Source organism: Aethalodelphis obliquidens, unplaced genomic scaffold (assembly GCF_003676395.1).
Source record: "Aethalodelphis obliquidens isolate GAN/ISIS:26980383/991018 unplaced genomic scaffold, ASM367639v1 scaffold38, whole genome shotgun sequence".
Taxonomy (NCBI): domain Eukaryota; kingdom Metazoa; phylum Chordata; class Mammalia; order Artiodactyla; family Delphinidae; genus Aethalodelphis; species Aethalodelphis obliquidens.
The window spans coordinates 6,538,883-6,564,442 of record NW_020837982.1 but is presented as its reverse complement, the minus strand read 5'-3'; the positions used below and the strand labels follow the sequence as shown (position 1 = coordinate 6,564,442).

The 25,560-nt window shown below is 49.1% G+C and overlaps 2 protein-coding genes across 6 annotated transcripts in view; one reads left to right on the top strand and one right to left on the bottom strand.

The window, feature by feature from the left end:
* Positions 1-6,298, top strand: part of SMYD4 (SET and MYND domain containing 4) — a 38,034-nt gene extending 31,736 nt beyond the window's left edge. For all 4 annotated transcript variants that reach the window (XM_027130605.1, XM_027130606.1, XM_027130608.1 and 1 more), the window contains 6 exons: positions 306-491; positions 926-1,089; positions 2,267-2,399; positions 3,605-3,721; positions 3,926-4,049; positions 5,234-6,298. In XM_027130605.1, coding sequence (XP_026986406.1) covers positions 306-491; positions 926-1,089; positions 2,267-2,399; positions 3,605-3,721; positions 3,926-4,049; positions 5,234-5,387 — 878 coding nt within the window. In that variant the 3' untranslated portion in view covers positions 5,388-6,298. The remainder of the gene's footprint in view (positions 1-305; positions 492-925; positions 1,090-2,266; positions 2,400-3,604; positions 3,722-3,925; positions 4,050-5,233) is intronic.
* A 1,169-nt stretch (positions 6,299-7,467) lies between these two features.
* SERPINF1 (serpin family F member 1) lies at positions 7,468-18,995 on the bottom strand. 2 transcript variants are annotated; one of them, XM_027130614.1, is made up of 8 exons: positions 18,824-18,995; positions 14,562-14,647; positions 12,662-12,860; positions 11,878-12,033; positions 11,286-11,489; positions 9,722-9,864; positions 8,316-8,526; positions 7,468-7,850 (listed from the first exon to the last, which is right to left on the bottom strand). In XM_027130614.1, exons 2-8 carry the CDS (start codon positions 14,637-14,639, stop codon positions 7,591-7,593), a joined length of 1,251 nt encoding a protein of 416 aa, XP_026986415.1. In that variant the 5' UTR covers positions 14,640-14,647; positions 18,824-18,995; the 3' UTR covers positions 7,468-7,590. The 2 variants fall into 2 exon arrangements, with proteins under 2 accessions (XP_026986415.1, XP_026986416.1); XM_027130615.1 differs by lacking the exon at positions 18,824-18,995 and adding an exon at positions 14,898-15,111.
* Positions 18,996-25,560: the final 6,565 nt, after the last annotated feature.

Genomic DNA, 25,560 nt, shown 5'->3' with positions numbered 1-25,560 from the left:
CTACTGATAATTCTTTTTTTATTACTCTCTATAAATTCTAATCTTTGGATTTTTTGTGGTATTGAGACACAGTAGTTAGGTTCCAAGATTCTGGTGGACGTTTCACGTGCTCATTCGCTTTGCTTCCCGGGAACCAGAGTTTGCTCTGAGTCACGCTCCGTCTGATTTATCTCGGATCCAGCTTGTGGAGCTCTGACTCAGCCGCGCTTCAGGCCCGATTGCCCAGCTCGTCTTCTGAGGAATAGAGGGTGAGGCCAGGATGAGCGTCCTGACACATTTTTCCCTTTTTCCTCTTGCACTCTCAGGATCTGAAAAGAAGAACCTCATTACGAACAGCAGGCAGGTGCGCCTTGCCACGGGGCTGTTCCCCGTCGTCAGCCTCCTGAACCATTCCTGCAGCCCCAATACCAGCGTGTCCTTCATTAGCACCGTCGCCACCGTTCGGGCATCTCAGCAGATTAAAAAAGGACAAGAGATTCTCCACTGCTATGGTGAGCCATCCATCCTCCCTCCTGTCCACCTTTCTCCAGCAGAAAAGGACAGGGTGAATTCGCCTGAGCAAGCCACAGGGCAGGTGCCTCACCTGTGCAGAGTCTGCATCCTGGCAGAGGCAGTGCATACTTATGGGGAAGAAAAGCCTCCTCGCTAGGCCCTGTTGTATCTGCACTATCGGGTAGACACTCCCTGCTTGATCCCTGTAAATGTCCTATTCTGAAAATAGGCCAGGAACAACTTCTTGGTTTCTTTTTCTTCCTGTCCCCGCAACTTGGAAGCCTGTTTCTATATCTAGTTCCACAAATGTTTGACTGAAAGGTCCCTGTCGCATGATGAGTGATTGACCAGACCCTCCGCTAAGCTGAAGTTTTTTAAGTAGTGCTTGATACTCTCTTGCTTTAAATGTTGGCCAAGCGTGGTGTCTCTGCAGGGCCCCACGAGAGCAGGATGGGTGTTGCCGAGAGGCGCCAGAAGCTGAGGTCTCAGTATTTCTTTGACTGCAACTGTCCCCCTTGTGAACGTGAGAAGCAGAGACCCTCGCAGGGGCCCGGGCGGGAAGCCTTCTGTTGTCACCGTTGCAGAGCACTCCTGCAGGTGAATCTCTTTCTCCCTTCCCTTCTCTTTGCTTTTCCTGGTAGTCAGTTATCCAGCCTAAAGGCTTTAAATCTTTAGGAGGAAGCCATTGGGACTTAGAGGTGCTGATACCAGTTCTCTCTCTTCCCTTTTGCCCACCTTCCCCACACATAGATTACCCCCCTGCAGGAACCACAGGGAAAGGTTGGATTTAGTGATCTCTTTCTTGCAAAGAACAGAAAATCCCACCTAAACTGATTTGGGGTTCAGGGAGACCGGGAATTTATTTGCTCAAGTTAATCACTCAGAAGTCCCAGAGTAGGGGTACTTCAAATACAACGTGATCCAGGGGCTCAGATAATGTCACCAAGACCTACTTTTTCTTTCCACCTCCCTCAGCTCCATTTTCTGTATTATTTAGCCCAACCTCAGACAGACTTCCCTCCTGTGGTGACCAGATGGCTGCTAGCAGCTCCAGCGTCAGATTCCCCCAGTCCAGAAGGATAAAAACATATGTACTCTAACAGAGATCTGGGCAAAAATCGTACTGTGTTTTATCAACCTGATACCTGCATCTGGAGGAAAATCAGAGTCACTGTTTCCCCCCAGCCATTTGGGCCAGATCGGAGCCACGTGCTCCCCACTCAGCCCCCAGGCCCTGACTTCAGGAGGGTGGGAAAGGATCCTCCGGAGAAGTCAGGTTGCTACTGCCAAATGGGGCCACAGATTCTGGCGTCTGAAAAACAGCAAATGCCTTAGAGCTGTAAGTAGAACGTGGAGCTGGTTGTGTTGGAAAGCTGAAGTCACAAGCCCGAGGACGAATGTGGGGAGGCCTCACCCAGCACCTTTTTTCTGTTGGTTTCCTTATGGCTCTTTCATAACCACTAGAAATGTGTCTGTCATCCAAAGTCCCAGCCCCAAAGAGAAAGAAGAGAGGGGCTATCAAGATGGAAAGACATTGTGGTCTGTACCAGTTTAATTTGGTTGCAAAAAGTAAATCTCAAGCAGGGATCGGCTCCTGCTCTCATTGCAGTTGCTGCCATCAAACCAGATCCAGTCTGCCCTTGGCCATGGTGTGTTGCTGCAGGCGTCTTTCCCCCATAGGGTCAGAAGCTCTGGAGCAATCCTGTAATGTAAGCACATGCAGTGTCGCTAGCGGACTCTGGTACAGGAATAAAGACAAAACTGACTTCCACAGGGAGATGATGTTCTGAGCTGTGGCAGCACATCTTGTACGGAATCAGTCAGCAGAGATCACCTAGTCTCTCAGCTACAGGACCTTCAGCAGCAGGTGGGGATGGCCCGGAAGCTTCTCAGAAATGGCGAACTAGGTGAGACTGGCTCCCTGCTTTGGTCCTCCAGCCCCTTCCCTTTTCTTCATTTTGAGATCACCTTGAATTCAGGGATACTCGGTGAAGACTGAAGCATTGAATTTAATTATCCCCATGCCAGCCACAAGATGGCTTTGTAGGCCAATGAGACCAAACCCTTACCAGCTCAGTTTGCCTGGCGTCCTTGAAAAAGGGCCAACTGATTTAAGCTGTTCTCTTAGGCATCAGAGAGTTAGTTAAAGACTAACGGGTTGTCTCTGACATCCGTGATCTTTGTGCATATCCAGAAGTTCAGTGTCATTTATTTTAATTCGAGGGCCTCATGACCTAATTTCCTAGAGAAATTGCTCTGCCCTCATCAGAGCATCATCTCTCTTCTAAAGAGCAGTGGGGGGACTTCCCTGGTGGTCCAGTGGTTAAGAATCCGCCTTCCAACACAGGGGAGGCCGGTTTGATCCCTGGTCAGGGAACTAAGATCCCACATGCCGCGGGGCAACTAAGCCTGTGCACCACAACTACTGAGCCCACGCACCACAACTAGAGAGCCCACGTGCCACAGCTACAGAGCCCAAGCACTCTGGAGCCCGTGCACCACAACTAGAGAGCCCGAGCGCCACAACTACTGAGCCCATGCTCTGGAGCCCACGCACCAGAACAAAAGATCCCATGTGTGGCAACTAAGACCTGACGAAGCCAAAAATAAAATAAATAAATAAATGTTTTAAAAAATAAAAATAAGAAAAATAAAGGGCATTGGGGCATGTGCCCAATGGGTGTAAGTATCCTGCTTTTTCCAGAAAGGGAGTGATGGAACCCCTCATTACCTTGGAAAACTCTGCCTTAGAGTTTCACATCGTGGGAATTTATTTACCCTATTTTTATGAGAGTTGACCTTTAGCTTAGATTTTTGAGTCAAGAGAAATAATGATCTTAAATGGAATGTAGTCATTCCACTTCAAACTGAAGTTGGAAACCCACAGTAAATGTGGGGAGGCCTCACCCAGCACCTTTTGCTATTGAAAGAGAAAACAAGAGAACAGCGTTATTGGAACAAAAATTGTGGGTTGATCACAACCCAAGGAGACAAAGTGAGGTTTCCACATTCAGCCCAGCCCATAGAGAATTTAAGGGCTGGGTTCTCATTTCTAAGACGGGGTGGGGGGGGTTTGTGTCTGTAATGAGCCCACTTTCCTTTGAATTGATAGAGCGAGCCATTCAGCTGTTGTTGGGATGCCGGCATGCTGCTGAGAGCTTCCTGTTGGCGGAACACAGCGTGGTGGGAGGAATCGAGGATGACCTGGCCCAGGCCTATGCTGCCTTAGGTAAGATGTGTGTCTTCACCTTCCGCTCCAAGGAATGACCCTGCCTTGTGCGTTTGGTCATGATCTTAGCCTCGTCTGGTTGGTTCTCTCTTAGTCTTTCAACTGAGGCTGCTCTCACTTCCATTTAGCTTTCCTTACCTTGAAAATGTTCATCCACAGTTGACTGTGGTTCTTTTCTGGAACCAGATTTTCCTTTCTTTGCAGGGGACTGGGAGAAGTCAGCCGCCCATCTACAGAAGAGTCTCCGGGTGGTTGAGGTTCGCCACGGGCCAACCAGTGTTGAGATGGGCCATGAACTCTTCAAACTGGCCCAAATCTTCTTCAATGGGTAAGTCTTTCTCTTGTTTCCCAGCACTTCACCAGGCCACATACCATTCTTTTATTAGGCTCTTCTGTGTATCCCTTTTTTTTTCTACAGTGCTTTTAAGCATGTTGACACGTCTTTATTTCCCGTTTAGGAGAGATTCTTCCTTCTGTTCTGCTGACAAACTTGAAACTTTAGAATTTCCTCCTGGGAGATATGGGGAAGCTCTTAGCTCTGAAGGGAGTTTCCCAGGAAGAACTTGCCCAGGCCCCCGCCCCCCCACCTGCCACCCCCACCTCATAGAGGTTCTTCTCAGTCCCCTCCCCCACCCCGCCCCACCACCCCCCCCCACCCCCACCCCCCACAGTTATTCACACCTCCCCCCCTCAGCACTCATTCTCAGCACACTCAGCTCCAGGGCCTCTTCCTTCCCCCTGTCCTATTCCTTTGAAAGCAGCTGTAATAAAGCACGAGTCATCTGGCTCCCCAGGGGACATCTAGCAATGTCTGGAGACATTTTTTGATTGTCATGACTCAGGGTGGAGGCCAGAGATGCTGTTGAACATCTGACAGTGCACAAGATAGCCCCCGCACACACGCAGCTAAGAATTATCCGGCCCCAAATGTCAACAGTGTCAAAGTTGAGAAACCCAGCTTTAAAGGTTAAAAGGAAAGAAGAGTAGGGTTGATGAGTTGATGCCTCATCCGCTTTTGTAACTGGGATCACTAGGAGGCCCTGATGTCAGTATTTCTAGGCGGAATATGTCCAAGCTTGGTAAAGCTGCTGTGTGGGAGAGTGTTTGAAGCTCGGTCCTAGGATTATGAGGTGGGTGGACCTGATACCCAAGACACAGAGGCAGTCCACCCCGTCAGAGAGAGGGAAAGGGCTGCAGAGTCAGGCCATAGGCGGACTCCGTGACTCTAAGGCAGAGACTGCTGAGTAAACCTTGGGGTAAATATCAGATTAGTGCTTTGAGATCTGCCTGTTTCTCAGAATCCTGGAATCTTTATACCTTTTTTTCATAACTCTCATCTCAAACTCTGCCTTTCAGTGTCTTTCTGAGAGTCTTATCTGCCCTTCTAGATTGTAAGATCCTTGAAGACAAAAATGATCTACTTTACATTCTCCACAGGGTATGAGTAGGCCCTCAGTTAATGTTTGCCTGATTGAATGGGTGGATTCACTCCTCTTACCTCCTTTGGTTCAGGTTTGCAATACCCGAAGCTCTGAACACAATACAACAGGCAGAAAAGGTTCTGCTGGTACACTATGGCCCTTGGAATGACGAGATCCAGGAGCTACAAAAGATGAAATCCTGTTTGTTGGACTTGCCGCCCATCCTTGTGGGACCCAACCAGTAGGGTCTCAAGGGGACCTTGACCAACAGGAAAGGAGCCCGTGTGGGAGGAGTTAAAGAGGGTCTGTTGCTGCTGAGCTGTCGCCAAACAATACAGGACTTGCCCGACAGTCACAAGCCTAGTGTATGAGGGGAAGGGAGGGCTTAGAAAGCTTTGCAGTTAGAGACGTGCTCACCTATGGTTTTTTTTTTCCTACATCTTTATTGGAGTATAATTGGTTTACAATGGTGTGTTAGTTTCTGCTTTATAACAAAGTGAATCAGTTATACATATACATATGTTCCCATATCTCTTCCCTCTTGCGTCTCCCTCCCTCCCACCCTCCCTATTGCTCACCTATTTTGATGAATGTTTCTTGAAATAGTTAACTGCTCTGCAACAAAAACTCCTGGTTCCCAGAAAAAAACCTTAAAACTGGTACCTGGAGAACCTAAGCCCTTTAAAAGGATTTTAGCTGATCTGCAGGCATCTGGATGTTAGCCTGGGGTTTTGGCTAGACGCCTCCTTACTAAATGATGATAGTCTGTTTCCCTGGAACATTCCTTTGGTTTCTAGTAGTAATGAAACGTTGTGTACCACTCCAGTGGGAACTTAAACTCTTAATAGTCGTATTGTAATTGAAAAATACTTATAAGCAAGAAATTAGTGAGGCTCCTTACCTCTGGAGGTATAGTTTCATTTATGGTACCTAGCTTCCTTGAATCCTTTGTTAAAACCAGTGGAGTATAAATTGTGAATAGAGAAATAAATATGGGGCCATTTTATTGTTGGGGAATTTCTTCCTAGGATGGCAACTCTAAATTTGTTTTCTACCAGTTTTCGAGTCCTTATTCTCTGGTTTTCATTCTGTACTCTGGGCAGACTCACAGACCAAACACTAATAAAATCAAGCTTGTAGCAATGATTTTACAACACATCGTTTCTGAGTTCTGTTTATTAGCAAGCCTGAAAAGAGACCGCTTTTTTCTACCTCCCCAAGCAGGCAAATGAAATACAGACTGCATAATTACTGAGAAGGGAAAAAAAAAAACAACTTCAGAAGATGCTGAGGGTGTGGGCATTGCTGCTAGCGGTTTCACACTTAAGAGACAAAAAGTAGGAATGATAGCTGTTGTCTTCCTGGATGTATAGCAATAGTCTAAACCCCATCCCAGTCAGAAGGCCGGGAGACTCTGGGTCTGAACTCTGGGTGCTCTGTCACCACTGGGGACCATGTGGTTCAGATGAGTTGGTGGAAAAGAATACACACTGCTTTGAGAGTTTGCCCACCCCAGCCATGCCCAAGAAGTGCCCAGTGGTTGCCCCGGCATTATAATCAGGAACTGAATAGCCCCGAAGCTGCCTGGGAGTAGCTTTTCAGGAAGCTGAGTGTTCAGAACATGGTTCACACTCAAATATTTGAATGAAGGGCAGGCAGAATCGCATTTATCTTCCTTTCTACTAACTCGCTTTGGCAAGGGCTGTGGCCAATGAGATGTTTTGGTAGAGCTAACTCAAGAAGAAAAATTTACTCTTGACCAATTCTGTAGTTCTTTTCCAAACACTTGGCATGTTTCATGTTCCTGAAAAAGGAGGTTCTGTTGTACTTTGTAAAATAGGCCCCCTTCCTTAAAAAGAATATGTGTAGAATTTTACATAGCAGACCTCATCTTATGGGAACCTGAGAGCTTTCTTTAAATGCTCTATAAAATAAAGAATTCTTTCCTGAAGTTACAGACTTCCTCCCTTATCTGTCTGCATGTTATCCTGTGTTGTCAGGTGACATTAGCTTGACGGGGGGATATCCGTGCTTGCATTAAAACCTAAAGTCCGGTGTATTTAAGAGCATGGTCCACCGATTGTGGAGACAGGAAATTCCTTCCCGGGGGATTAGTGACCTAGAGTGTAAACCCCACAGGGCAGAGAATCCATCCCGACATCATACAATGCAAACAACTACAGTTGTTATCTCACCTGGTGACTTTCTCTGCAGAGTTTAGTTAGACCCAGGCTATAAATACAGGACCAGCAAATTCCTAAAGGGTTATTTATCTTCATATTAAATTGAACATAGCTCAAAATAGGAGGAACAGGGTAACAAAAGTTAAGGATAAAGCACTTTTATTGCAAAGTATACATTGAAACATAGGGGCAGCCTTCATGGAATATATAAGCTGCCATCCCTCTAGCGTTTTCTTCTGGGGTATTTGAACACTAAATTGGAGTATTAAGTGCCCCTGGGGTCCAGAATTTTGCCTATGAAGAGAAGGGCCCCTGTGTCTGTGTCCCTCAGTACAAAGATGAAAGGTTGGTTAAGGTGATAGTCCAGAGAGAAGGTGAGGTGGGCAGGCTGGAGCCCTGGGCTGGGGGTGGTACCCGCCCCATCTTCATTCCACTCAAAGCCAGTGCGATGTTCCACTTGAGTAACTTTGATAGGTTTGCCCGTGATCTTGCTAAAGTCTGGTGAATCAAACAAGGACTGCAATTCTGCAGAGATCGAGAGGGATTTCCGTTAAAACCTTGCCTCATCAACACCCCAAGGAAGAGTACAGTCCTGATTCTTAAATTCTGATTCTCGAGAAGGCAAGCAAGCTGGGAGCGGAACAACCACTTTTGACCTGTGAGGTGTGTAGAGCTCTGGGCTGGTTAAGGGTTAAGTGACTTGCCCAGGAGCACACAGCAAGTGAGGTTAAGATTAGAAACCAGGTCAGCAGACCTATCTTGAGAGGCAGTGTTCTGAGTTGCTGTTATAAGACGTATGCTCTTGGGGCTGAGGAATGAGTCTGATAAGGAAGGCAGTTCAGTCTTCCCCTCTAGCACTATTAGAATTAAGGAGTCGTCCCTGGCCTCGGTACAATGCCGTGGAGCCTTTGCGTTCCGCTTAGCAAGGTGGAAGGCTCAAAGACTCTACCCTACCCACCCCAGGAGCAAAGAGGTCTTGCAGAAACATACTCATCTCCTGCACGGACTTGGTAAGTTCGCCTTCGTAACTCAGCTTCAGCTTGGGGATGGTCAGGACCGCTTGAACAGTCTTCAGTTCTCGGTCTATGTCATGAATGAACTCAGAGGTGAGGCTCTCTTCTATAATGGTCAGGTTCTGGGTCACTTTCAGAGGCAGGAAGAAGATGATACTCATGCTGCCGGTCAAGGGCAGCTGGGCAATCTGACACAACAGGGAGGAAGCACATGCGTTAGTCCTTTGGAGCCCAGGAGCCTAGAGATAGGCACACACCCCCAAGCCGCCTTCTCCTCTCCTGTAACCAGGCCCTGCCACGCTTTCCCAGCCCCTCATCTATGTAACAGTTGTCCCTCTAAGCTAATTGCTTTCCGGCAGCAAGGTGTCTACTGATGTTTCTTCAAAAAGTAGGCCATTGTCCTTTCTTACCTGGGCCTAATACCAACTGAAGTTATCTGCTGAAAGAATTTTCTCCTGTGGTTCTAAAGAGCTAGAATTGAATTCCAGGTCTGTGTTTTCTCCCAAGGTTTGTCTGCCAACAGTTACTGATCATCTGTTATGTACAGAGCCCTGGACTAGAAATGGGGACTCCGGGCAGAGCACACAGAAGGAGCAATACAGTGGTCCTTTGAGCAGCGGTCCTTAACCTCAGGTCCACAGGACAGATGGCATCAGAGGTCCCAAGAGCCCCTGAAATCTACAGAAATGCATACGTGGCATTTCTGTCCAGTGCTTCAGGTGTTTTGTCCGATTTCCAAAGAAAAAAGTTAAGAACTACTGACTTCGAATTTTCAAAAGTCAGGTAGGAAAGACTTAGAATGCCAGCAGTTTGGAGTTGTGACGGTTTTTGAAAGTTTAACTTTGACTTCTAGAAATACAAGTTCTCCCCCCAAAAAAAGAGAAAAAGAAGGAAAGAAAAGACAAGAATTAACACCAGCATTTGAGTGCCCAATCTTTTTAAATTTTTTAATTTCATGCTTATTAACATTTTTTCAGATTTATTCAGACGTATAATATACGTTGATCATGACACTCCCCTGCATACTTTTTTTTGGGGGGGGGCCGCACAGCATGTGGGATCTTAGTTCCCTAAACGCACATCCCCTGCATTGGAAGCGCAGTCTTAACCGCTGGACCACCAGGGAAGTCCCTTGAGTGCCCAGTCTTGAGGGCCCATTTCACGTTACCTTATCAACCCTTACAGGAAACCCTGCGTGAGAGGATAAGTTTAGATAACTATGCCCCTTTATTTTGAGGTAAAAAGGCTCAGAGAAACGATTAACTTACTGAAAGTCACACAGCAGGTAACATTTAGACCGCTGTCAGATCTCAAAATTCATTCTATTTCCACTACACCATCCTGCCTGTCCCCGCACCCGCTACTCACTCTACCCCTACAGACCTTGCAGTTGAGATCAGAATCCAAGCCGTAGCGTAAAATGGCCTTAGGGTCTGACATCGTGGGGACTTTCACGGTCCTCTCCTCATCCAAGTGGAAATCATCTAGGGAAGTCTTTCTGGAGTCAAACTTCGTTACCCACTGCCCTGGAATGAAACAAATGGAGTGCCCTGAGCCCCAGGAGACCAGAAAGGCGTTGGGACCGTGCTGAGGCCAAAACATATTGCTGAAAATTGCCTGGCTTCAGGAATCTTAGTCGTCAGAGGGTCCTGATACAGCAGGGAATAGCTCCATCTCAGAATGTGCAGTCTGGACCACAAAATTTCTAGGGTCCTGAATACCTTCCATACGTAAACTCAGGAGGAAATAGGTTGATTGAAGGGTTTATTCAAGTTCTGTGATAGCCTAGGAGAAAGGTAAACTGGTGTACATTTCTACAGTGTTGTGTCCGGAAGACAATCCAGGGAGGCCAGAGCTGGAAGGGGCCTCGACATCATGTCATCAACCCTCTCATAGCTGAAAAAGCCTGGAACCCCAGAGAGGTGAAGTGATGGCCAGTGCTCACACAGCTAGCCGATAGCTTAACATGGCCTGTAACAGCTTCTTTCATGTCCCGGAGCTCAGTGCTTCAGGGAGGACTTTTCTCTAGGAGTTTAGGGGTCCACTCTGCCTGATAGACATTTTAAGGGGAGGCTGCCCAAAATCCGACCCAAGGCTCATGAATAGGGCTGTCCTCACACTGGGCCCGTGGAATAGACTGGGGCACATCAACACAGCCTAGAAGAATGTTGTTAGAAAACTAACAACGGTTTATCAACGACCTGCTGTGTGCCCCGGGCATGATGCTGGGGTCCATGTGAAGATGGGAGATGTGGGAAGGGGAAAGGGAAGCTGGGGTGAAATGAGAGAGTGGCATGGACATATATACACTACCAAATGTAAAATAGCTAGTGGGAAGCAGCCGCATAGCACAGGGACATCAGCTCGGTGCTTTGTGACCACCTAGAGGGGTGGAATAAGGAGGGTGGGAGGGAGACGCAAGAGGGAGGAGATATTGGGGATATATGTATATGTATGGCTGATTCATTTTGTTGTAAGGCAGAGACTAGCACTCCATTGTGAAGCAGTTATACTCCAATAAAGATGTTAAAAAAAAAAAAAAGATGGAAGACGACACAGAGTGTCCCTGAAGTCAGTGTATCGTCCCTGAGTGAGAGACAAGAAAACAGGCCCCAAAAGGCTATGAAGCTTGTGCAGGGCTCTGCAGCCAGTACAGGCAGAGCTGGGCCTGGACCCTCACCTGGCTCCAGCCAGAAGTCTACCAGTGCCTTCCCCAAACAGGTGCAAGAGTGGGAGTGCCCCCTTACCTCTGCAGTCTTTCTCTACGGCCCCTTACACTTTGTAGGCACTTATCCAATGTTTGCCTTGGGTTTGATGGCAAGCGGGCAGCCCTCAGGCAGGTGCCTCTCCTGGGTCCTCCTCTGCCTTCTTTGGGGCCCCTCTTTCCTGGCCCCATCTGACACTTATTGTCTACCCTTGGCCAAAAGCCGAGTGGAGAAGCCCTCACCCTTGAAGTAAGCCACACAAAGAAGGAGAATGCTGATTCCACTGGGCATCTCCCTCGTGGACCTAGCGATTTTCCCTTTCATCCGGGCCTGCACCCAGTTGTTAATCTCCTGAAGGTCCAGGTGAGTGTTGCCGGTCAAGATCCTGGGCCTGGTCCCATACAACTTTTCCAGGGGTGCGACAAAGCTGGCTTTTATCCGCAGCTCTGCAAAGAGACGGGGCACGGGTTAGTGTGCTCTGAGCTAACCCAGCATCCTCTCTGAGAGGTTCTGGTTGACCCTCAGCAGGCCCTGACTTCCTGCCTGGCATCTTCCCGGGACGCGCCGGGGCTCTGTGCCAGCTTCCGCAGGCACTGGACGGAGAACAATAGATCTCACTCATTACTGTTTCTCTTCACACCACTGCCCTCACCCGACCCTCCCACTGCCTCCCTCGGCCCATTTCCTCTTTCCGATCCTCTCTGGGCTCACAGGGCCCCTTCCTGCCCCCCCCAGGGCCAGGCCTGGCCAGAGCAGACGTGCTCTGGTGTTTAGAAGGAAACCCCCATGTGCAGCACAGAGCCCCACGCGCCTCAGGCAGCCCGGGCGACTCACTCCTCTCAAAGACGATACGTGAAGCACTCTTGAGGTTCTTCTCCGGGGTGGTGACGGAGGCAAGGAGTTCCTTGTAGGTATCGTGAATGTCTGGCTTGCTGATCAGGTCATAGTAGAGAGCCCGGTGAATGCTGGATTCTGTCCGCTGCTCCGCTCCTGCCAGAGGGATGGACGTGTGAACCTCTGTAACTGCCCACTGGGGCCCAAGTCAGGCCAGCTCCTGGGACGGGGCAGGGACACCGCACCCTAAGTCTTCTTGTCTGCTGGTACTGGGGATGTTCTAGGTGGAAAGGAATTTGAAGGCAATGGAGGAAAAATAGATTTTCCTGAAGGTAGCCTAAAGGCATCAGGCCTAGAGAGAGAGAAGGGTGGGAGTGAGGGTTCAAGTCCCTGTGCTTCTCCCATCACAACACTTACCAGACTCTTCTGCAGTTTCCTGTTTATTCGTTTCCCCCGTGACCTCAGCTGTGTGACCCGAGCGACCGCACAGACCGTGCCTGTTTGTGTGCAGTTATGTCCCCAGAACCTAGCCACACCGACGAGGCTGGCACGTAGGAGAAGCTCGCTTAAGGAATGTCAATAAGTGGTCCCGAGGCCACACACCTGGGTCAGCAGTGCTCTGCCCCCCGGAGCTCCCACTCCGCACACGCCGGGACCCCCAGGCCCAGCCTCTCGGCCCTCTTCACCCTCCCTGAGTGAAGTGTCTCCAGGGCTTAGAGTCAGATACGTGCAGAGGCCGGAGGGCAGCTCTAGGATGCAGGGCTTTCTGCGTCCAGGAACTCACCCAATGAAAGGGCAGAGAGCGCCGTGGCCACGCTGAGCGGAGACAGGAGCACGTTAGCAGCGGGGCTCTCCCTGGATCTCACGCGGTACAAGTCGTAGCCAAAGTTGGAGACGGCGGCCGCCAGCTTGTTCACAGGGACCTTGAAGAAGGGATCCTCCTCCTCCACTGGCAGCCCCGTGGTCTCGGGGGCCAGGGAGCCCTGCATTTGAGCACAAGGACCAGTGCAGATGAGCACAGGATGACTGGTCTCATCGCTTTGTGTGGGACTGTCCTTCTGGTCCTGAGGGCTGTCCTACGCTTAGCCTAATGTTGGAGTGAGTCTGTGCCCCCTGCTCCTGTAGGGGCACTCTGCTGGGGAGAAGTTAGCTGGCCAGGTTTAAGCACCAGTGACCTGTGAGCCTCAGGCCTGTAACACATTAAAAATAAATAAATAAATAAAAGGAGAGGAGTCCCCCTTCCCAAGAAATTCCGTTCTCAGGCCAGACAGGCTCCCGTCTGCTTACCCTTGCGCACTCCTCGCGGGTCTCCACCTGGACCCTCCTATCAAACCCTTCCTGTCTTTCATGGCCCTGATGAGATATCACCCCCTCCACCACAGACTTGGCCCCGATGGCCCCAATCTGAAGGCACCTTTTGGTTTTCTGACCATTTTTTCAGAGTCAACTACCGCTTCTGTATTAACCGCCTACCATGTGCCGGCCTCTGTGCTAGTTCTTTTTATTTGACTTCATTTCATACTAGTCAATGTAGATGATACCACCAAAGACTCCTATCTCAAAACTCTGAGTTCCTTGAAAGCCAGAACTGAGTCTTTCATATTTCCACCCATCCCCAGCACCTACCGAGTAGGTGTTCAGTAGATAAAAAATAAGTGACTGTCTGTGATGGCCCTGTAAGGATATTTTTAATCCCATTTTATAGATAAGAAAACAGACTCAAGTAACAGTGACTTGTCTAAGATGATAAAGCTAGTGAGAGGTTGAACCAGAATTCAAACTTGGAACTCAAGACAAAGTCCAGGGACTTCCCTGGTGGTGCAGTGGTTGAGAAGTTTCGAGCCCTGGTCCGGGAAGATCCCACATGCCGCGGAGCAACTAAGCGTGTGCACCACAACTACTGAGCCTGCGCTCTAGAGCCCGCGAGCCACATCTACTGAGCCCACGAGCCACAACTACTGAGCCCACGAGCCACAACTACTGAGCCCACATGCCACAACTACTGAAGCCCGCGTGCCTAGAGCCCGTGCTCCACAACAAGAGAAGCCACCGAATGAGAAGCCCACGCACCGCAGCGAAGAGTAGCCCCCGCTCGCCCCAACTAGAGAAAGCCCGCACGCAGCAATGAAAACCCAACACAACCAAAAATTAATTAATTAATTTTTAAAAAAAAGACAAGGGACTGGTCCAGAAGTGCCCTGGTCCCTTGTGTGACAGTCACTCCCCCACCGCCACTGTCATAGCATAGGCTTCTCAGCACCTGCCTTTGCAACCCGACTGTGCTCTCTCTGGACAGGAAAGAGGCCTTTCCACACTCTCACACCTCTGCTGCAGCCTGGTCAGGACTGGAACAAATATCCAAGGCCCCCACCCACTCAGTGAGACCCACAGGTAATGCAAGGTAATGAGAAAAGGTCTTCACTGAAGGGACAGCCCTGGACTTGTTAGAGCGTTTTTGCCTTTCACCTTGTTGGATCTTACGTTTGTCCCCACTCTGTTCTGTGAAAGGCAGGGTGAGACACTTAATGTTTTGCTGATGGAAAAACCAAGGCCCTGTCTAGACAGAAAGGCCAGAGCCTGGCCTGCAACCTGGGTGTTGTCCTGTCTCCCGTGCTGCCTACTGAGGAAGGGCTGGACTTGCTTATGCCCCCCCAGGCCCCCACCACACACAGCCCGCCTCTGACCTCCTCCAGGCCCGTGTTCTGGCAGCTGCCGTACCCGAGGAGGGCTCCAGTCCAGAGGAGTAGCACAAAGGCCAGCATCCTGGGGCCTGCAAGAAAGCAAAAGGGGTGGCAGGCTGCTTCCCTCACCCACCACCCTGCAACACCCGGCCACCCTGGGCAGGTAGCAGGGCCTTGGCAGGGCTAGGCACCTTCCCTCCAGCCTCCCCGGGCTGGAAGTGGCCCCTCAGCTTGCTGATCCCGCCCTCTCAGCACCTCCCCAGCCCTCCCCCTGCCTCACAGCCCACGGTCCTGTGGCGAGCTTGTGCTCTCATCCATTGTGTGTGCCAGGAGACCCACCTTTGAGCCTAAACCTCCAGGGTAGTGAAGACCCAGCAGTGGGCTCCTCTGTGTGGACACGGGCTTTGCCCTGCGGGCACGCTGGCCAGCTCTGGATATAGGATTTGGGTCAACGTCTAGTAAAAGCATGGGGGCAGAACCTAGGTCTCAGATGTAGACTCCCAGAATATAGAGAATGGGGGCATCTGGTCCAGCCCCTGCTACCCCCAAGTTCTCAAACTCTCTCCTTGAATTCCTCTGCCCTGGAACCTGTGGCCTCAGAAGCAACTCGTTCCCTTCCTGGACAGTTCTGTGTCAGAAGCTCTTACGCTCATGGTTAGGAGTGCTGGGTCTAGTGTCAGACAGCCTGGGTTCAAATCTCAATTCTGTGTCTTCTTTGTGCGGCTTGCGGGATCTTAGTTCCCCGGCAAGGGATCGAACCCGGGCCCCAGCAGTGAAAGTGCTGAGTCCTAACCACTGGACCGCCAGGGAATTCCCCTCAATTCTGTGTCTTAATACCTCTCTAAATCCCAGTGTCTTCTCTTGTAAAATGGAAGTCAAATAGTACTTACCTATTGTGATGAGAATCAATTAGATGATGCCTTCATAGCACTTAGTGAGTGACACCAGAGACAGGTGAGTTCTCCAATGATCCCTGAGTCAAAATGTGTCTCCCTACTCCTGGAACCCCAGGGCCCCCCTTCTCCCTGGGGGTAGCCATGTCCTCTTCCCCCCACTAGCTCGGATCTAGCTCTGAAACCTCCACGAATTCTTTCCTTCAGGTTAAGTAACCCCACTTCTTAGTAAGACCACCCAAGTCCCTTTACCTCCTGAGCAGTAGCCTCTTTGGACAGGACTCTGGTCTGACCCCTGGACCACAAGGGAAAAGGGAACTCTGGGTCTAGGGCTCCCCCATTCCTTGCCTTCCTGCATTCATTGCCTCTATGAACACACCCCTGGAATCAGGATGTGGAGGTGGGAGGGGAGGAAGGCAGCTGAGGGTGTTCATAAATAAGATCTTCTGAGAGGCCTTCTGGTTAGAACGTGGGACAAGTTCACAGCAACCAGGACCTCTGCTCTCCCTCCATCCATACTGCCATGTCAAGAACTTATCATCTGGGCTTCCCTGGTGGCACAGTGGTTCAGAATCCATCTGCCAATGCAGGGGACACAGGTTCGAGCCCTGGTCCGGGAAGATCCCACATGCTGCGGAGCAACTAAGCCCGTGAGCTACAACTACTGAGCCTGCGCTCTAGAGCCCGCAAGCCACAACTACTGAAGCCCACGTGCCTAGAGCCCGTGCTCCGCAACAAGAGAAGCCACCACAACGAGAAGCCCGCACACTGCAACGAAGAGTAGCCCCGGCTCGCTGCAACTAGAGAAAGCCCGTGTGCGCAGCAACGAAGACCCAATGCAGCCAAAAATAAATAAACAAATTTATAAAAAAAAAAGAACTTATCATCTGTCTTCCCTGCCCCTCCCGTCCCCTGCAGCACAAATACACCCTTGTGTGCACAAACACACACAGGCCAAGGGTCTCAAGCTCGCTCTTCCTTTCATATACCCATAAACACACACACACGCACACACGCTTTCCTGACTTCTCAGAACAAATAGGAAAATTAAGAGTGCAGTGTGTGATTTTTGGTCAAAATCCTTAAAATTAAGTCTAATAAGACACTGGACAACATTGTAGAGCATGAAAGGCCGCAAAAGAACAGATGGCCTCTGAGTTTGCTCGGCTGACGGCCGGACGGCCTGTGGGCCCCAGCCCGGCTTTCTCTCTAAACCCTGATCTCGAGCACGTGTCTCGCAGTGAGTTCCACAGGCCCTTGTGTTCTCAGCCAGCTGCTCTTCCCCGTGGCTGCCCCTGCCACTCAGGGAGAAATCTTCCATTGAGACAACGGAAAAAGCTTTCTGCAGTGCAAGATAGAGCCCTTAAGGCCATCCAGGCTCACAGCTGCTCTCTCCACCCGGCCAGCCCCACCCAGAGCTGGCAGGGGCCTTCCCTGCCTGAGCCTCAGCAGACTGGCTTAGCAGACTGGAAATTCAGTGAGATGCCAGGCCAGAGGGAAAGCTGTTATCTCTAGTTCCTGGGCCAGGGTAGGGAACGGAGATAGGAGGGAGGAGGTGGGAGATGTCATCCTGGCATGGTGTTTAAGGAAACCAAGTTCAAATGCACTTGAAGATGGATCTTCTCTGTAGGAGTCCCTACAGAGTCTGAGCCCACACCTCGGGTCATGTGATCACTTGTCACCACGTGAGTGGACTGAGGACTAAAGATGAGGTGAGCCACCCAGGCAGGGAAAGGCACCTGGGTCCACAGCTGGCCCAGAGCCAGTCTCCAGGTCTGAATCCCCCACCTCCAGCCCTGGGGTTGAGGGAAGTGGAGAGATGATTGAAAACCCCCTGCAAGGGCAGTGAGAGGGTAGAGAGTAAGGGTCTGCACGGGGGCCCCTCTGAGCACACTCAGTGCCCTGTCCAAGATGACTGTTCCGTGGGCTTGTCCAGGCCTCCTTCGCCTGGCCAGGGGCACAGGGACAATGGTGCCACCCTGTCCAAAGGGCAGTGTCCAAGCCAGATTCCTGTCCTACCAGGCGGGGGAGGGCAGGGAGAGGAGGTAGATATCCTCCCCGTCAGGCCAAACTCAGGCCTGCCTTCCTGCCACATTGCCCAAATCAAGAAACACAAGGAACTGATTTTGCGATCTTGCCTTCAAGCTGGGAGGATAAGTTTGAGCCAGTACATGTGTTTCAGATTAAACCCAGTTGTGAGACGAACACCATCCCTCCTCCTCCTCCCAGGACCGCACAGCCTCCAAGCCACATGGCAGTGGGCCTCATGGGCAGTGCAGGGAAGGGCACCGCCCTCTGCCCTGGCTCTGGGAGGGAGATTCCGAGGGGTCCCTCCAGGCCCACCCCACCGTTGTGACCCCATCAGTGCGCAGGCGACTTTTTTTCTGAAGTTTTGGAACCTGAATGAGCGGGGCCAGGGCACCCACGAGTTTCACCTCCCCACACCCCAGAAGGACCAGCCTTAGGGACAGAATTGCCTGGCCCGCTTCCCCTCCCTCCCCTCAGGCTGAGGGCTGAACTCTTGGTGGACCCGCCTGGGCCAGACAATGATGGGGTTTCTGGGAAGCCTGAAGTTTTTCTTTGGCCCAGACCCGCTCCTTGCTGTGGCTTGTCCCAGGGAGCAGCAAGGGTGCGGGCAGCCCTTCTCTCCAGCTCCGGCAGCTGAGCCCCCAAATCCCATACACCAGCTGGGCTAAATAGTGGTCATTGTTGGTGAGAGGCCAAACCCCCACTGGTCGCCCAGTGTTTACTGGCAGCTGATTTGGCCAAAGAAAAAGGGTGGGTACTGGATAGAAGGACCCAGCTGTCCTCCATCCCAGCCCTGCCCGGAAGCCTCCCCACAGGCCAGCTGCTTGGCAGTGTCAGGAAGTTACCTTTGAAATCAGCACCAGTTGCTTTTGAAAAGGCAGCGGGGAGCTGAGCCCAAGCCATGGCCGGGCTGCAAGATGGGCTGCTTCCCTGACTGCCCCAGTGGAGGTACAGCTCCCCGACAGCCTCCTTCCCCCAAGGCTGCAGAGCCCCCTGAAGTGATGCTCAGACCTGACCCAGCAGCCAAGCTCTCTGCTTCTTCCCCGCCACGACCCCCCTCCATTGTTTCCCACCCATTTCATTCAGGAGTCTTTCCAGCCTCTTCTCCTAGTGGTGCAGTAGGGTTGGGTGATAAGTGGGCTCTGACCCCCAACTCCCTCTACCCTCTCTAACCTACTCACCCTGGTGCCCAAGCTGCAGGAACTACTGTCTCCCCACCTCCTCTCCCTTACACCCCTCTTTTCTGCTCCCTGAAGTACCCCTGCTTCACCCCCGTCCCCCCAGCCCAGAGGAGCCTCCCTTCTTCCCCAGACACACATGCAGAGCAGACAGGGAGCTCTTTACCTGGGAGTGCGCTGCAGCTCCGCGCCCAGCCTAGGTCTGCACACTGAGGGGGCTTCTGTAAAGCCCAGAGCTTTTTCTGCTGCCTCCTAATCCAGCGTCCAGCAGGCTTCAGATTACAGCTACTCCTTTCTTAAAGCGACCTGCACTCAATTTGGAGTCTGTGATTGCATCATTGTCCGGCGTTAACTTTAACCCACAGCTGCCCTTCCACCACACACCCCCAGACAGACACATTCACACACCCTCCTGTTCCACCAGACCTTCTTTGGGGTCCTGGCATTCCCACCCAACAGGGCAGCCTGGCCAGCCTGGGTGGGAGCCAGGACTGAGGAAGAGTCTCGCAGGAGGAGGCCCAGGAGGAGGCCGGAATAGAGGAAACAGTGGCCCAGAACTGGGACTCTGGGTTCTTCCTGGTCCTTGGCTCTGGTACTCAGATTTGGGGCAAGACATCACTCATGGCTCCTACCTTTCCTCAGCTGGAAAACGAGGGGTTGGTACTGGGATGTCTGTGTGCTTTTTTAGCCCTGAAATGCTCTGATTTCTGAAGATCAGAAAAGGCAGTGGGGAAATATCTGACCAGAGGAAGAATGAGATGAGCTGTAAACATTAGTCCTGAGAGGAGGCTGAGCGTGTGTGCCTGCCACCCACCTGGGCACTGCAGAAATCACCTGGGAGGAGACCACCGAGGCCTTGCTCACCTTGGGGCATTTAGGAACTTGCAATGCAGTTGTGAAACTAAAATACTGACATGGGAAATAATTGGAGAATGTACCAAAACGTTTTCTAGGCATGTGTGGATCCTGGTCAGAAGCCCAGTGGTCATTCAGACAAGGAGGGATCAGAAAAGGAAGGGAGAGCCTCTGGGATATTTAGAGGAAGAGAAAATTTAGGGGAACTTCACCTCCTGTGAGGCTCCAGGGAGCAGAGCTAGGGCCCCTGGAAATTTCCAGTGAACCAGATTCAGCTTTATATAAGGAAGAGTGTATCAACAGTCAAGAGTTCATCCCTGGCGGTCCAGTGACTAGAACTCTACGTCTCCACTGCACAGGGTCTGGGTTCAATCCCTGGTCAGGAAACTAGGATCCCACAGGCTGCAGCCAAAAAAAAAAAAAAAAAAAAAAGAGTTCAATCATTTCTTTTTTTTAAAATTTATTTGGCTGTACCAGGTCTTAGTTGTGACATGAGCGATCTTAGTTTCTGCCTGCGGGACCTTTAGTTACAGCATGCAGGCTCTTAGTTGCGGTATGTGGGATCTAGTTCCCTGACCAGGGATCAAACCCAGGCCCGCTACATTGGGAGCTCGGAGTCTTAGCCACTGGACCACCAGGGAAGTCTCCAGAATTCAATCTATTCAACCAAAAATTGAAGACCTCTACTCAGAGTACTCACTAGGTACACAGAGAAGGAGTACATAGATGACTAAGACTCAGTGCCCACCCTTCAGAAGCTCACTGGCTAATAACAGAAGATGACGTGAGGACAGATCGTATAATTCGGCACATTCTGTGATAGCCGTCTCTACAGCCATGCCACCCAGTATGGTAGCCACTAACCCCATGTGGCCATGGAGCAACTGAAATGTGGCCAGTCTGAGTTGTGATCTGCTATAAGTATAAAGTACACGCTAGATTTTGAATATTTAGTATGAAAAAGAATGTGAACTATCTCAATAATTTTGACCCTGATTACATATATTAGGTTAAATAAATATATTGTTAAAATTAATTTCACCTATTTCTTTTTTAATGTGGCTGCTAGGAAATCTTAAATTACATATGCTGTTTGCATTGTATTTCTACTGGACAGCACTGCTCTATAGGGTATCATGGAAGCACAGCTGGAATATATGAATCTAAGCTGAGTCTTAAATAAGAATGAGCTAAGCATAGAAAGGTGGAAAGGCGTTACTATCCTGTGGACAATTTAAAACTGGATCCCTGTCTCACACCATGCACAAAGATTAACTGTAGGTGCATTAGAGGTTTAAGTGTTTCTGAAAAACAATTTCTGTTTTTGCAGAACCTTTTTTTTAACATTTTTATTTTTTAATTTTTTTTATTGAGTATAGTTGATTTACAATGTTGTGTTAGTTTCTGCTGTACAGCAAAGTAAATCAGTTATACATATACATACACCCACTCTTTTTTAAATGCTTTCCCCATATAGGTCGTTACAGAGTACTGAATAGAGTTCCCTGTGCTATACAGTAGGTCCTTATTTGTTATCAATTTTATGTATGGTAGTGTGTATATGTCAATCCCAATCTCCCAATTTATCCCTCGCCCCCTTTCCCCCCTGGTAACCATAAGATTGTTTTCTACATCTGTGACTCTATTTCTGTTTTGTAAATAAGTTCATTTGTACCACTTTTTTAGATTCCACATATAAGCGATATCATATGATATTTGTCTTTGTCTGACTTACTTCACTCAGTATGACAATCTCTAGGTCCATCCACGTTGCTGCAAATGGCATTATTTCATTCTTTTTTATGGCTGAGTAATAGTCCATTGCACATATGTACCACATCTTCTTTATCCACTCCCCTGTCGATAGACATTTAGGTTGCTTCCATGTCCTGGCTATTGTAAATAGTGCTGCAATGAATATTGGAATAATAATTATTCTATATATAATAATTATTATTATTATGTTCAAGTTATGGTTTTCTCTGGATATATGCCCAGGAGTGGGGTTGCTGGCTCACACAGTAGCTCTATTTTTAGTTTTTTAAGGAACCTCCATACTGTTCTCCATAGTAGCTGTACCAGTTTACATTCCCACCAACAGTGCAGGAGGGGGTCCCTGCAGAACCTTTTTAATGACTTTTTATTTAAATTATTCACTTATTTTTGAATAGGTATTTCTTAAATATGGTTCAAAACTCAAAAGCAACTAAAGATATACAGTGAATGACTCCTTTTCACTCTGATCCCCCGTCACCTGATTCCACTCCGTGGAGACGGCTGATGTTAATCTCTTTCATATGTATCCTTTCAGAGATCATTTTAATGGCTTAAACAACAAATGCAAACACAGATACACAACAGGAAAAAATGTAAATATTTTAGAAAAATGTATAGATGGATTTATCTGTGATCTCTCAGTAGGAAAGTTTTTTTAGACAAGACACCAAAAAAAGCACAAATTATAAAAGATTGATAAATTTGGCACTAAAATCAAAAACTTGTTTTCATGAACAGATACCGTAAAACAAAATGAAAAGACAAGCCTCACACTAAGAGAAAATATTTGTAACACAGATAACTGACAAAAAAAGATTACTAACTATAATATAGAAAGAACTACAGATCAATTTTTTAAAAAAAAAAGAAAGAAGAAAACAATGCAACAGAAAAAGAGGCCCAGGTAATTCACAGATGAAGACTCCTGAGTGGCCAATAACTTTATGAAAAGATGTTTTTCACCCGTAATCAGGAGAATGCAGATTAAATACTTTGATAAGTGTATTTCACACTCATCAGATGGGCGAAATCGAAACATCTGACAATACCAAGTATTGGTGAGCATGTGGACGGCCAGGATCCCTTGGGCCCTCCTTATAGGAACCTAAATTGATGCAACCCCTTTGAAGAACAGTCTGGCAACAAATGGCAAGGTTGTGCATAACCTTATGTGGCAGCCCTGGCAGTGAAAGAGGGAAAACCCAAACCCACAACTCAGCAATTCCACTCCTAAACATGTGAGCTGAAAAGACTCTGCACACGTGCACAAGGATGTAGCAAGAATGTTACAGCAGCACTGTGTAGTGGCAAAAAAAAAAGAAAGAAAGAAAACTCCCTCAATGTCCAGCAACGGGAGATTAGAAAAGGGGTGAAAAAAGAAAAAAAAGCCTACAGCTATGAGAAATACTAAAGGGAAGCCACTTAACACAGATTCATCTCACAATATAGAGTGATGCCAAGTTGCAGGATGATACATTTGTGGAAGGTTTAAAAACACACAGAATGATACTATTAATATATACCACTCAGGGATTAAAACTCATGTGGTGAAAGTAAAAGAAGTGCATGAAAATAATAAAAAAACAAATTCAGGATGATGGTTTTGGGGGCAGGGGAAGGATTGAGGAAGGGAATGTAGGACTATCACTATATTGAGAATATTTTTTAAGCTGGACAGTGGCCCTATACGATTTATTATACCCTTTTGTATGTCCTAATTATTTATAATAACTTATAAAGAAAGAAGATTTCTCTTTCTTCCGAGTAGCGTGAAAGCAGTGTGTCCCATGCCTGCCAAAGGAGAGGGCCTGCACTGGTGCTTTTCAAGGACTAGGCTCCTGCAGGTAGCCCCTCTCCTGCCTAATCAATGGAATCCTTCTCTGAAGGACCATTCCACAGCTTTTAAACAGCATCTGCTACTCCCTTCTTTAAGGACTCTTCCTTTATTGCCGCATCCCCTAAAGCTACCGTCCATTTCTCCACCCTCCCTCCCAGACATGCGGGGAAGAGCTATTTACTCTTAGCGCCTTTCCTTCCTCACTCTCCAACTTGCTTCTGTGCCCAGTTCTCCTTTGAAATTGCTGTCGCCAAGTTCACGGGTGACGTCTGCGTTGACCACCAAATGGACATGTCTGCCCTCGCCAGCAGACGGCAAACTGTCCCTCCTTGAAACCCTGACTCTCCATACCCTCTCATTTTTCTCGCACCTCAAAAGCCCCATCTTTTCCATCTTCCTTGCTGGCTTCTGCGACACCTTTTTTTCTGTCTCCATCTACATCTCCTCTTAGGTGATTTCTGCCAGTTCCATAACTTTCAGTGCATCTGTGAGCTCCCAAATATACACTTCCAGCCCAATTTGACATAGCCACATGGATGCCCAGCATGTAAGAGGAACATACAATTCATCATCCAAACACTTCTAAGCACAAAAGCGGGTGCTGTGAATTAAGCTGGAACCACAGACATAACTCGAACCATCCCAGGGAAGACTGGGACATATGGTCACCCTATATTAGTGTGGCATTTCAGTCATGTTCAAAATGGAAATCTCCAATCAAAAAATCTGCCATCCTAAAATCTCCAGTCCTAAAATCTGTCCCTCACTCTGATTCCCATCTCAGTAAAACCCGTTTTTCTCAACACAAAAATCCAGGGATTTGAATGACAAGCCCCACCATCCTTAACTCTTTCCTCTCCCTCATCTGCCGTACAGTCTATGCACAAATTCTATAACGTTTACCTGCAAAATATACCTGAAGTCTGACCACTTTCCTGCATTTCCAGAGCCGGCAGCCTGGGCCAAGCCACCCATGTCTCTTGCCTGCTAACCAGCCTCCCTCCTCCTGCATTTGTGCCTCTAAGTCTGTTCTCCTCACAGAAGCCAAATGAGCCTGTCAGAGCTTACCTCAGACCATGGTGCCCCTCAGTTAAAGCCTTCCACAGGGACTTCCCTGGTGGCACAGTGGTTAAGACTTCATGCTCCCAATGCAGGGGGCCAGGGTTCGATCCCTGGTCAGGGAAGTAGATCCCACATGCATGCCGCAACTAAGAGTTCACCTGCTGCAACTAAGGAGCCCGCCTGCCACGACTAAGACCCCGTGCAACTAAACAAATAAATTAAAAAGAAAAAAAAAGCCTTCCACAGTGAATGAATAATTTCCATCCCCAACGACACGGATGAATCTCACGAACAGGAGGTTGAATGAAAGCAGCCAGGCACAAGGGAGGACAGACTGCACGATTCCTTTACATAAAGTTCAAAACCAGAAAAAACTAGTCTGTTATCAGAAGCCAGGAGAGTGAGTACTGTTCGTTGATCTGAGTACTGGTTTCACAGGGGTACTTGGTTCGTGAAACAAATTCATTATGCTTAGGTACATTTATGACTTGTGTGCTTGGCATACTATACTTCAACCCCAAATTTTAACTTGTTTATTGTCTAGACCACTCTACCACCAGATTTAGGCTCTGGGGGGTAGAGGTCTTGTTGGCTTTTTCATCGCTGCAGCCCCAGAACCTGGGGAGCTGCTGGGCACACAGAAAGCACTTGACTAGTATTTACGGGGCGGAGGATGCAGTTAAGGCAGCCAGACCGGCAGCACGGAGAACCCGGGAGGCGACAGCAGTGACCCTCGGGAGTGATGACTAGATCCAAACTGTGGCTAGAGCCCAAATGGAGAGGAAGAGAGAGCTGAGAAAAACTCAGGAGGTAAAAGTAAGCTGGTGGGCTTGCTGACTTAACTTTCCAGTTATCGCTTACCTCTCCTAAGATAACAACAACTGTCTTTACAGGGGCCCTAAATCCCTCAGTGGTCTGCCCTCAGTTCCTCTCTGATTCCTTCCTACATCTCCCCCCTCACCCCTTCCACTCCAGCCCCACGGATCTCCTGATCATCCTGAACCTTTTGAGCAGCTCCCACTCCTCTGCCCAGGACACTCTTCCCCAGGATGTCCCCATAGTACCCACCCTTGCCTCCTTCTAGTCTCTGCTCCAAAAGTCACCTCCTCAGGGAGGCCTTCCTTGCTTTACTTCTGACCAGAGCTCTCACCACCCTCTGACATGCCATGTATTTCACTGTTAATTTACTTCCCATCTCCACACACTGCTGGTTTGTAAGAAGCAAGATCCCATCCTAGGGACTTGCTCTTAACCACCGCACTACAGGGCCGCAGGTGGCTGCTGCCACATGGACACCCCATACTCACAGACAAGGGCTGCCCCCAGCTCTGTGCCAAGGTGCCCCCAATTGCTTCCCCCAAATCCTCAGGCGC

What these genes read in the sequence shown, in the direction of transcription:
- SERPINF1 (XM_027130614.1), bottom strand. Translation starts at nt 14,639, where the DNA reads ATGCTGGCCTTTGTGCTACTCCTCTGGACTGGAGCCCTCCTCGGGTAC. An exon ending in GCTCTCTGCCCTTTCATTGG is followed by an intron (nt 12,034 to 12,661) that starts GTGAGTTCCTGG and finishes TCCCTCTGGCAG; the next exon opens with GAGCGGAGCAGCGGACAGAA. An exon ending in TTGTGTGGCTTACTTCAAGG is followed by an intron (nt 9,865 to 11,285) that starts GTGAGGGCTTCT and finishes GTTTCATTCCAG; the next exon opens with GGCAGTGGGTAACGAAGTTT.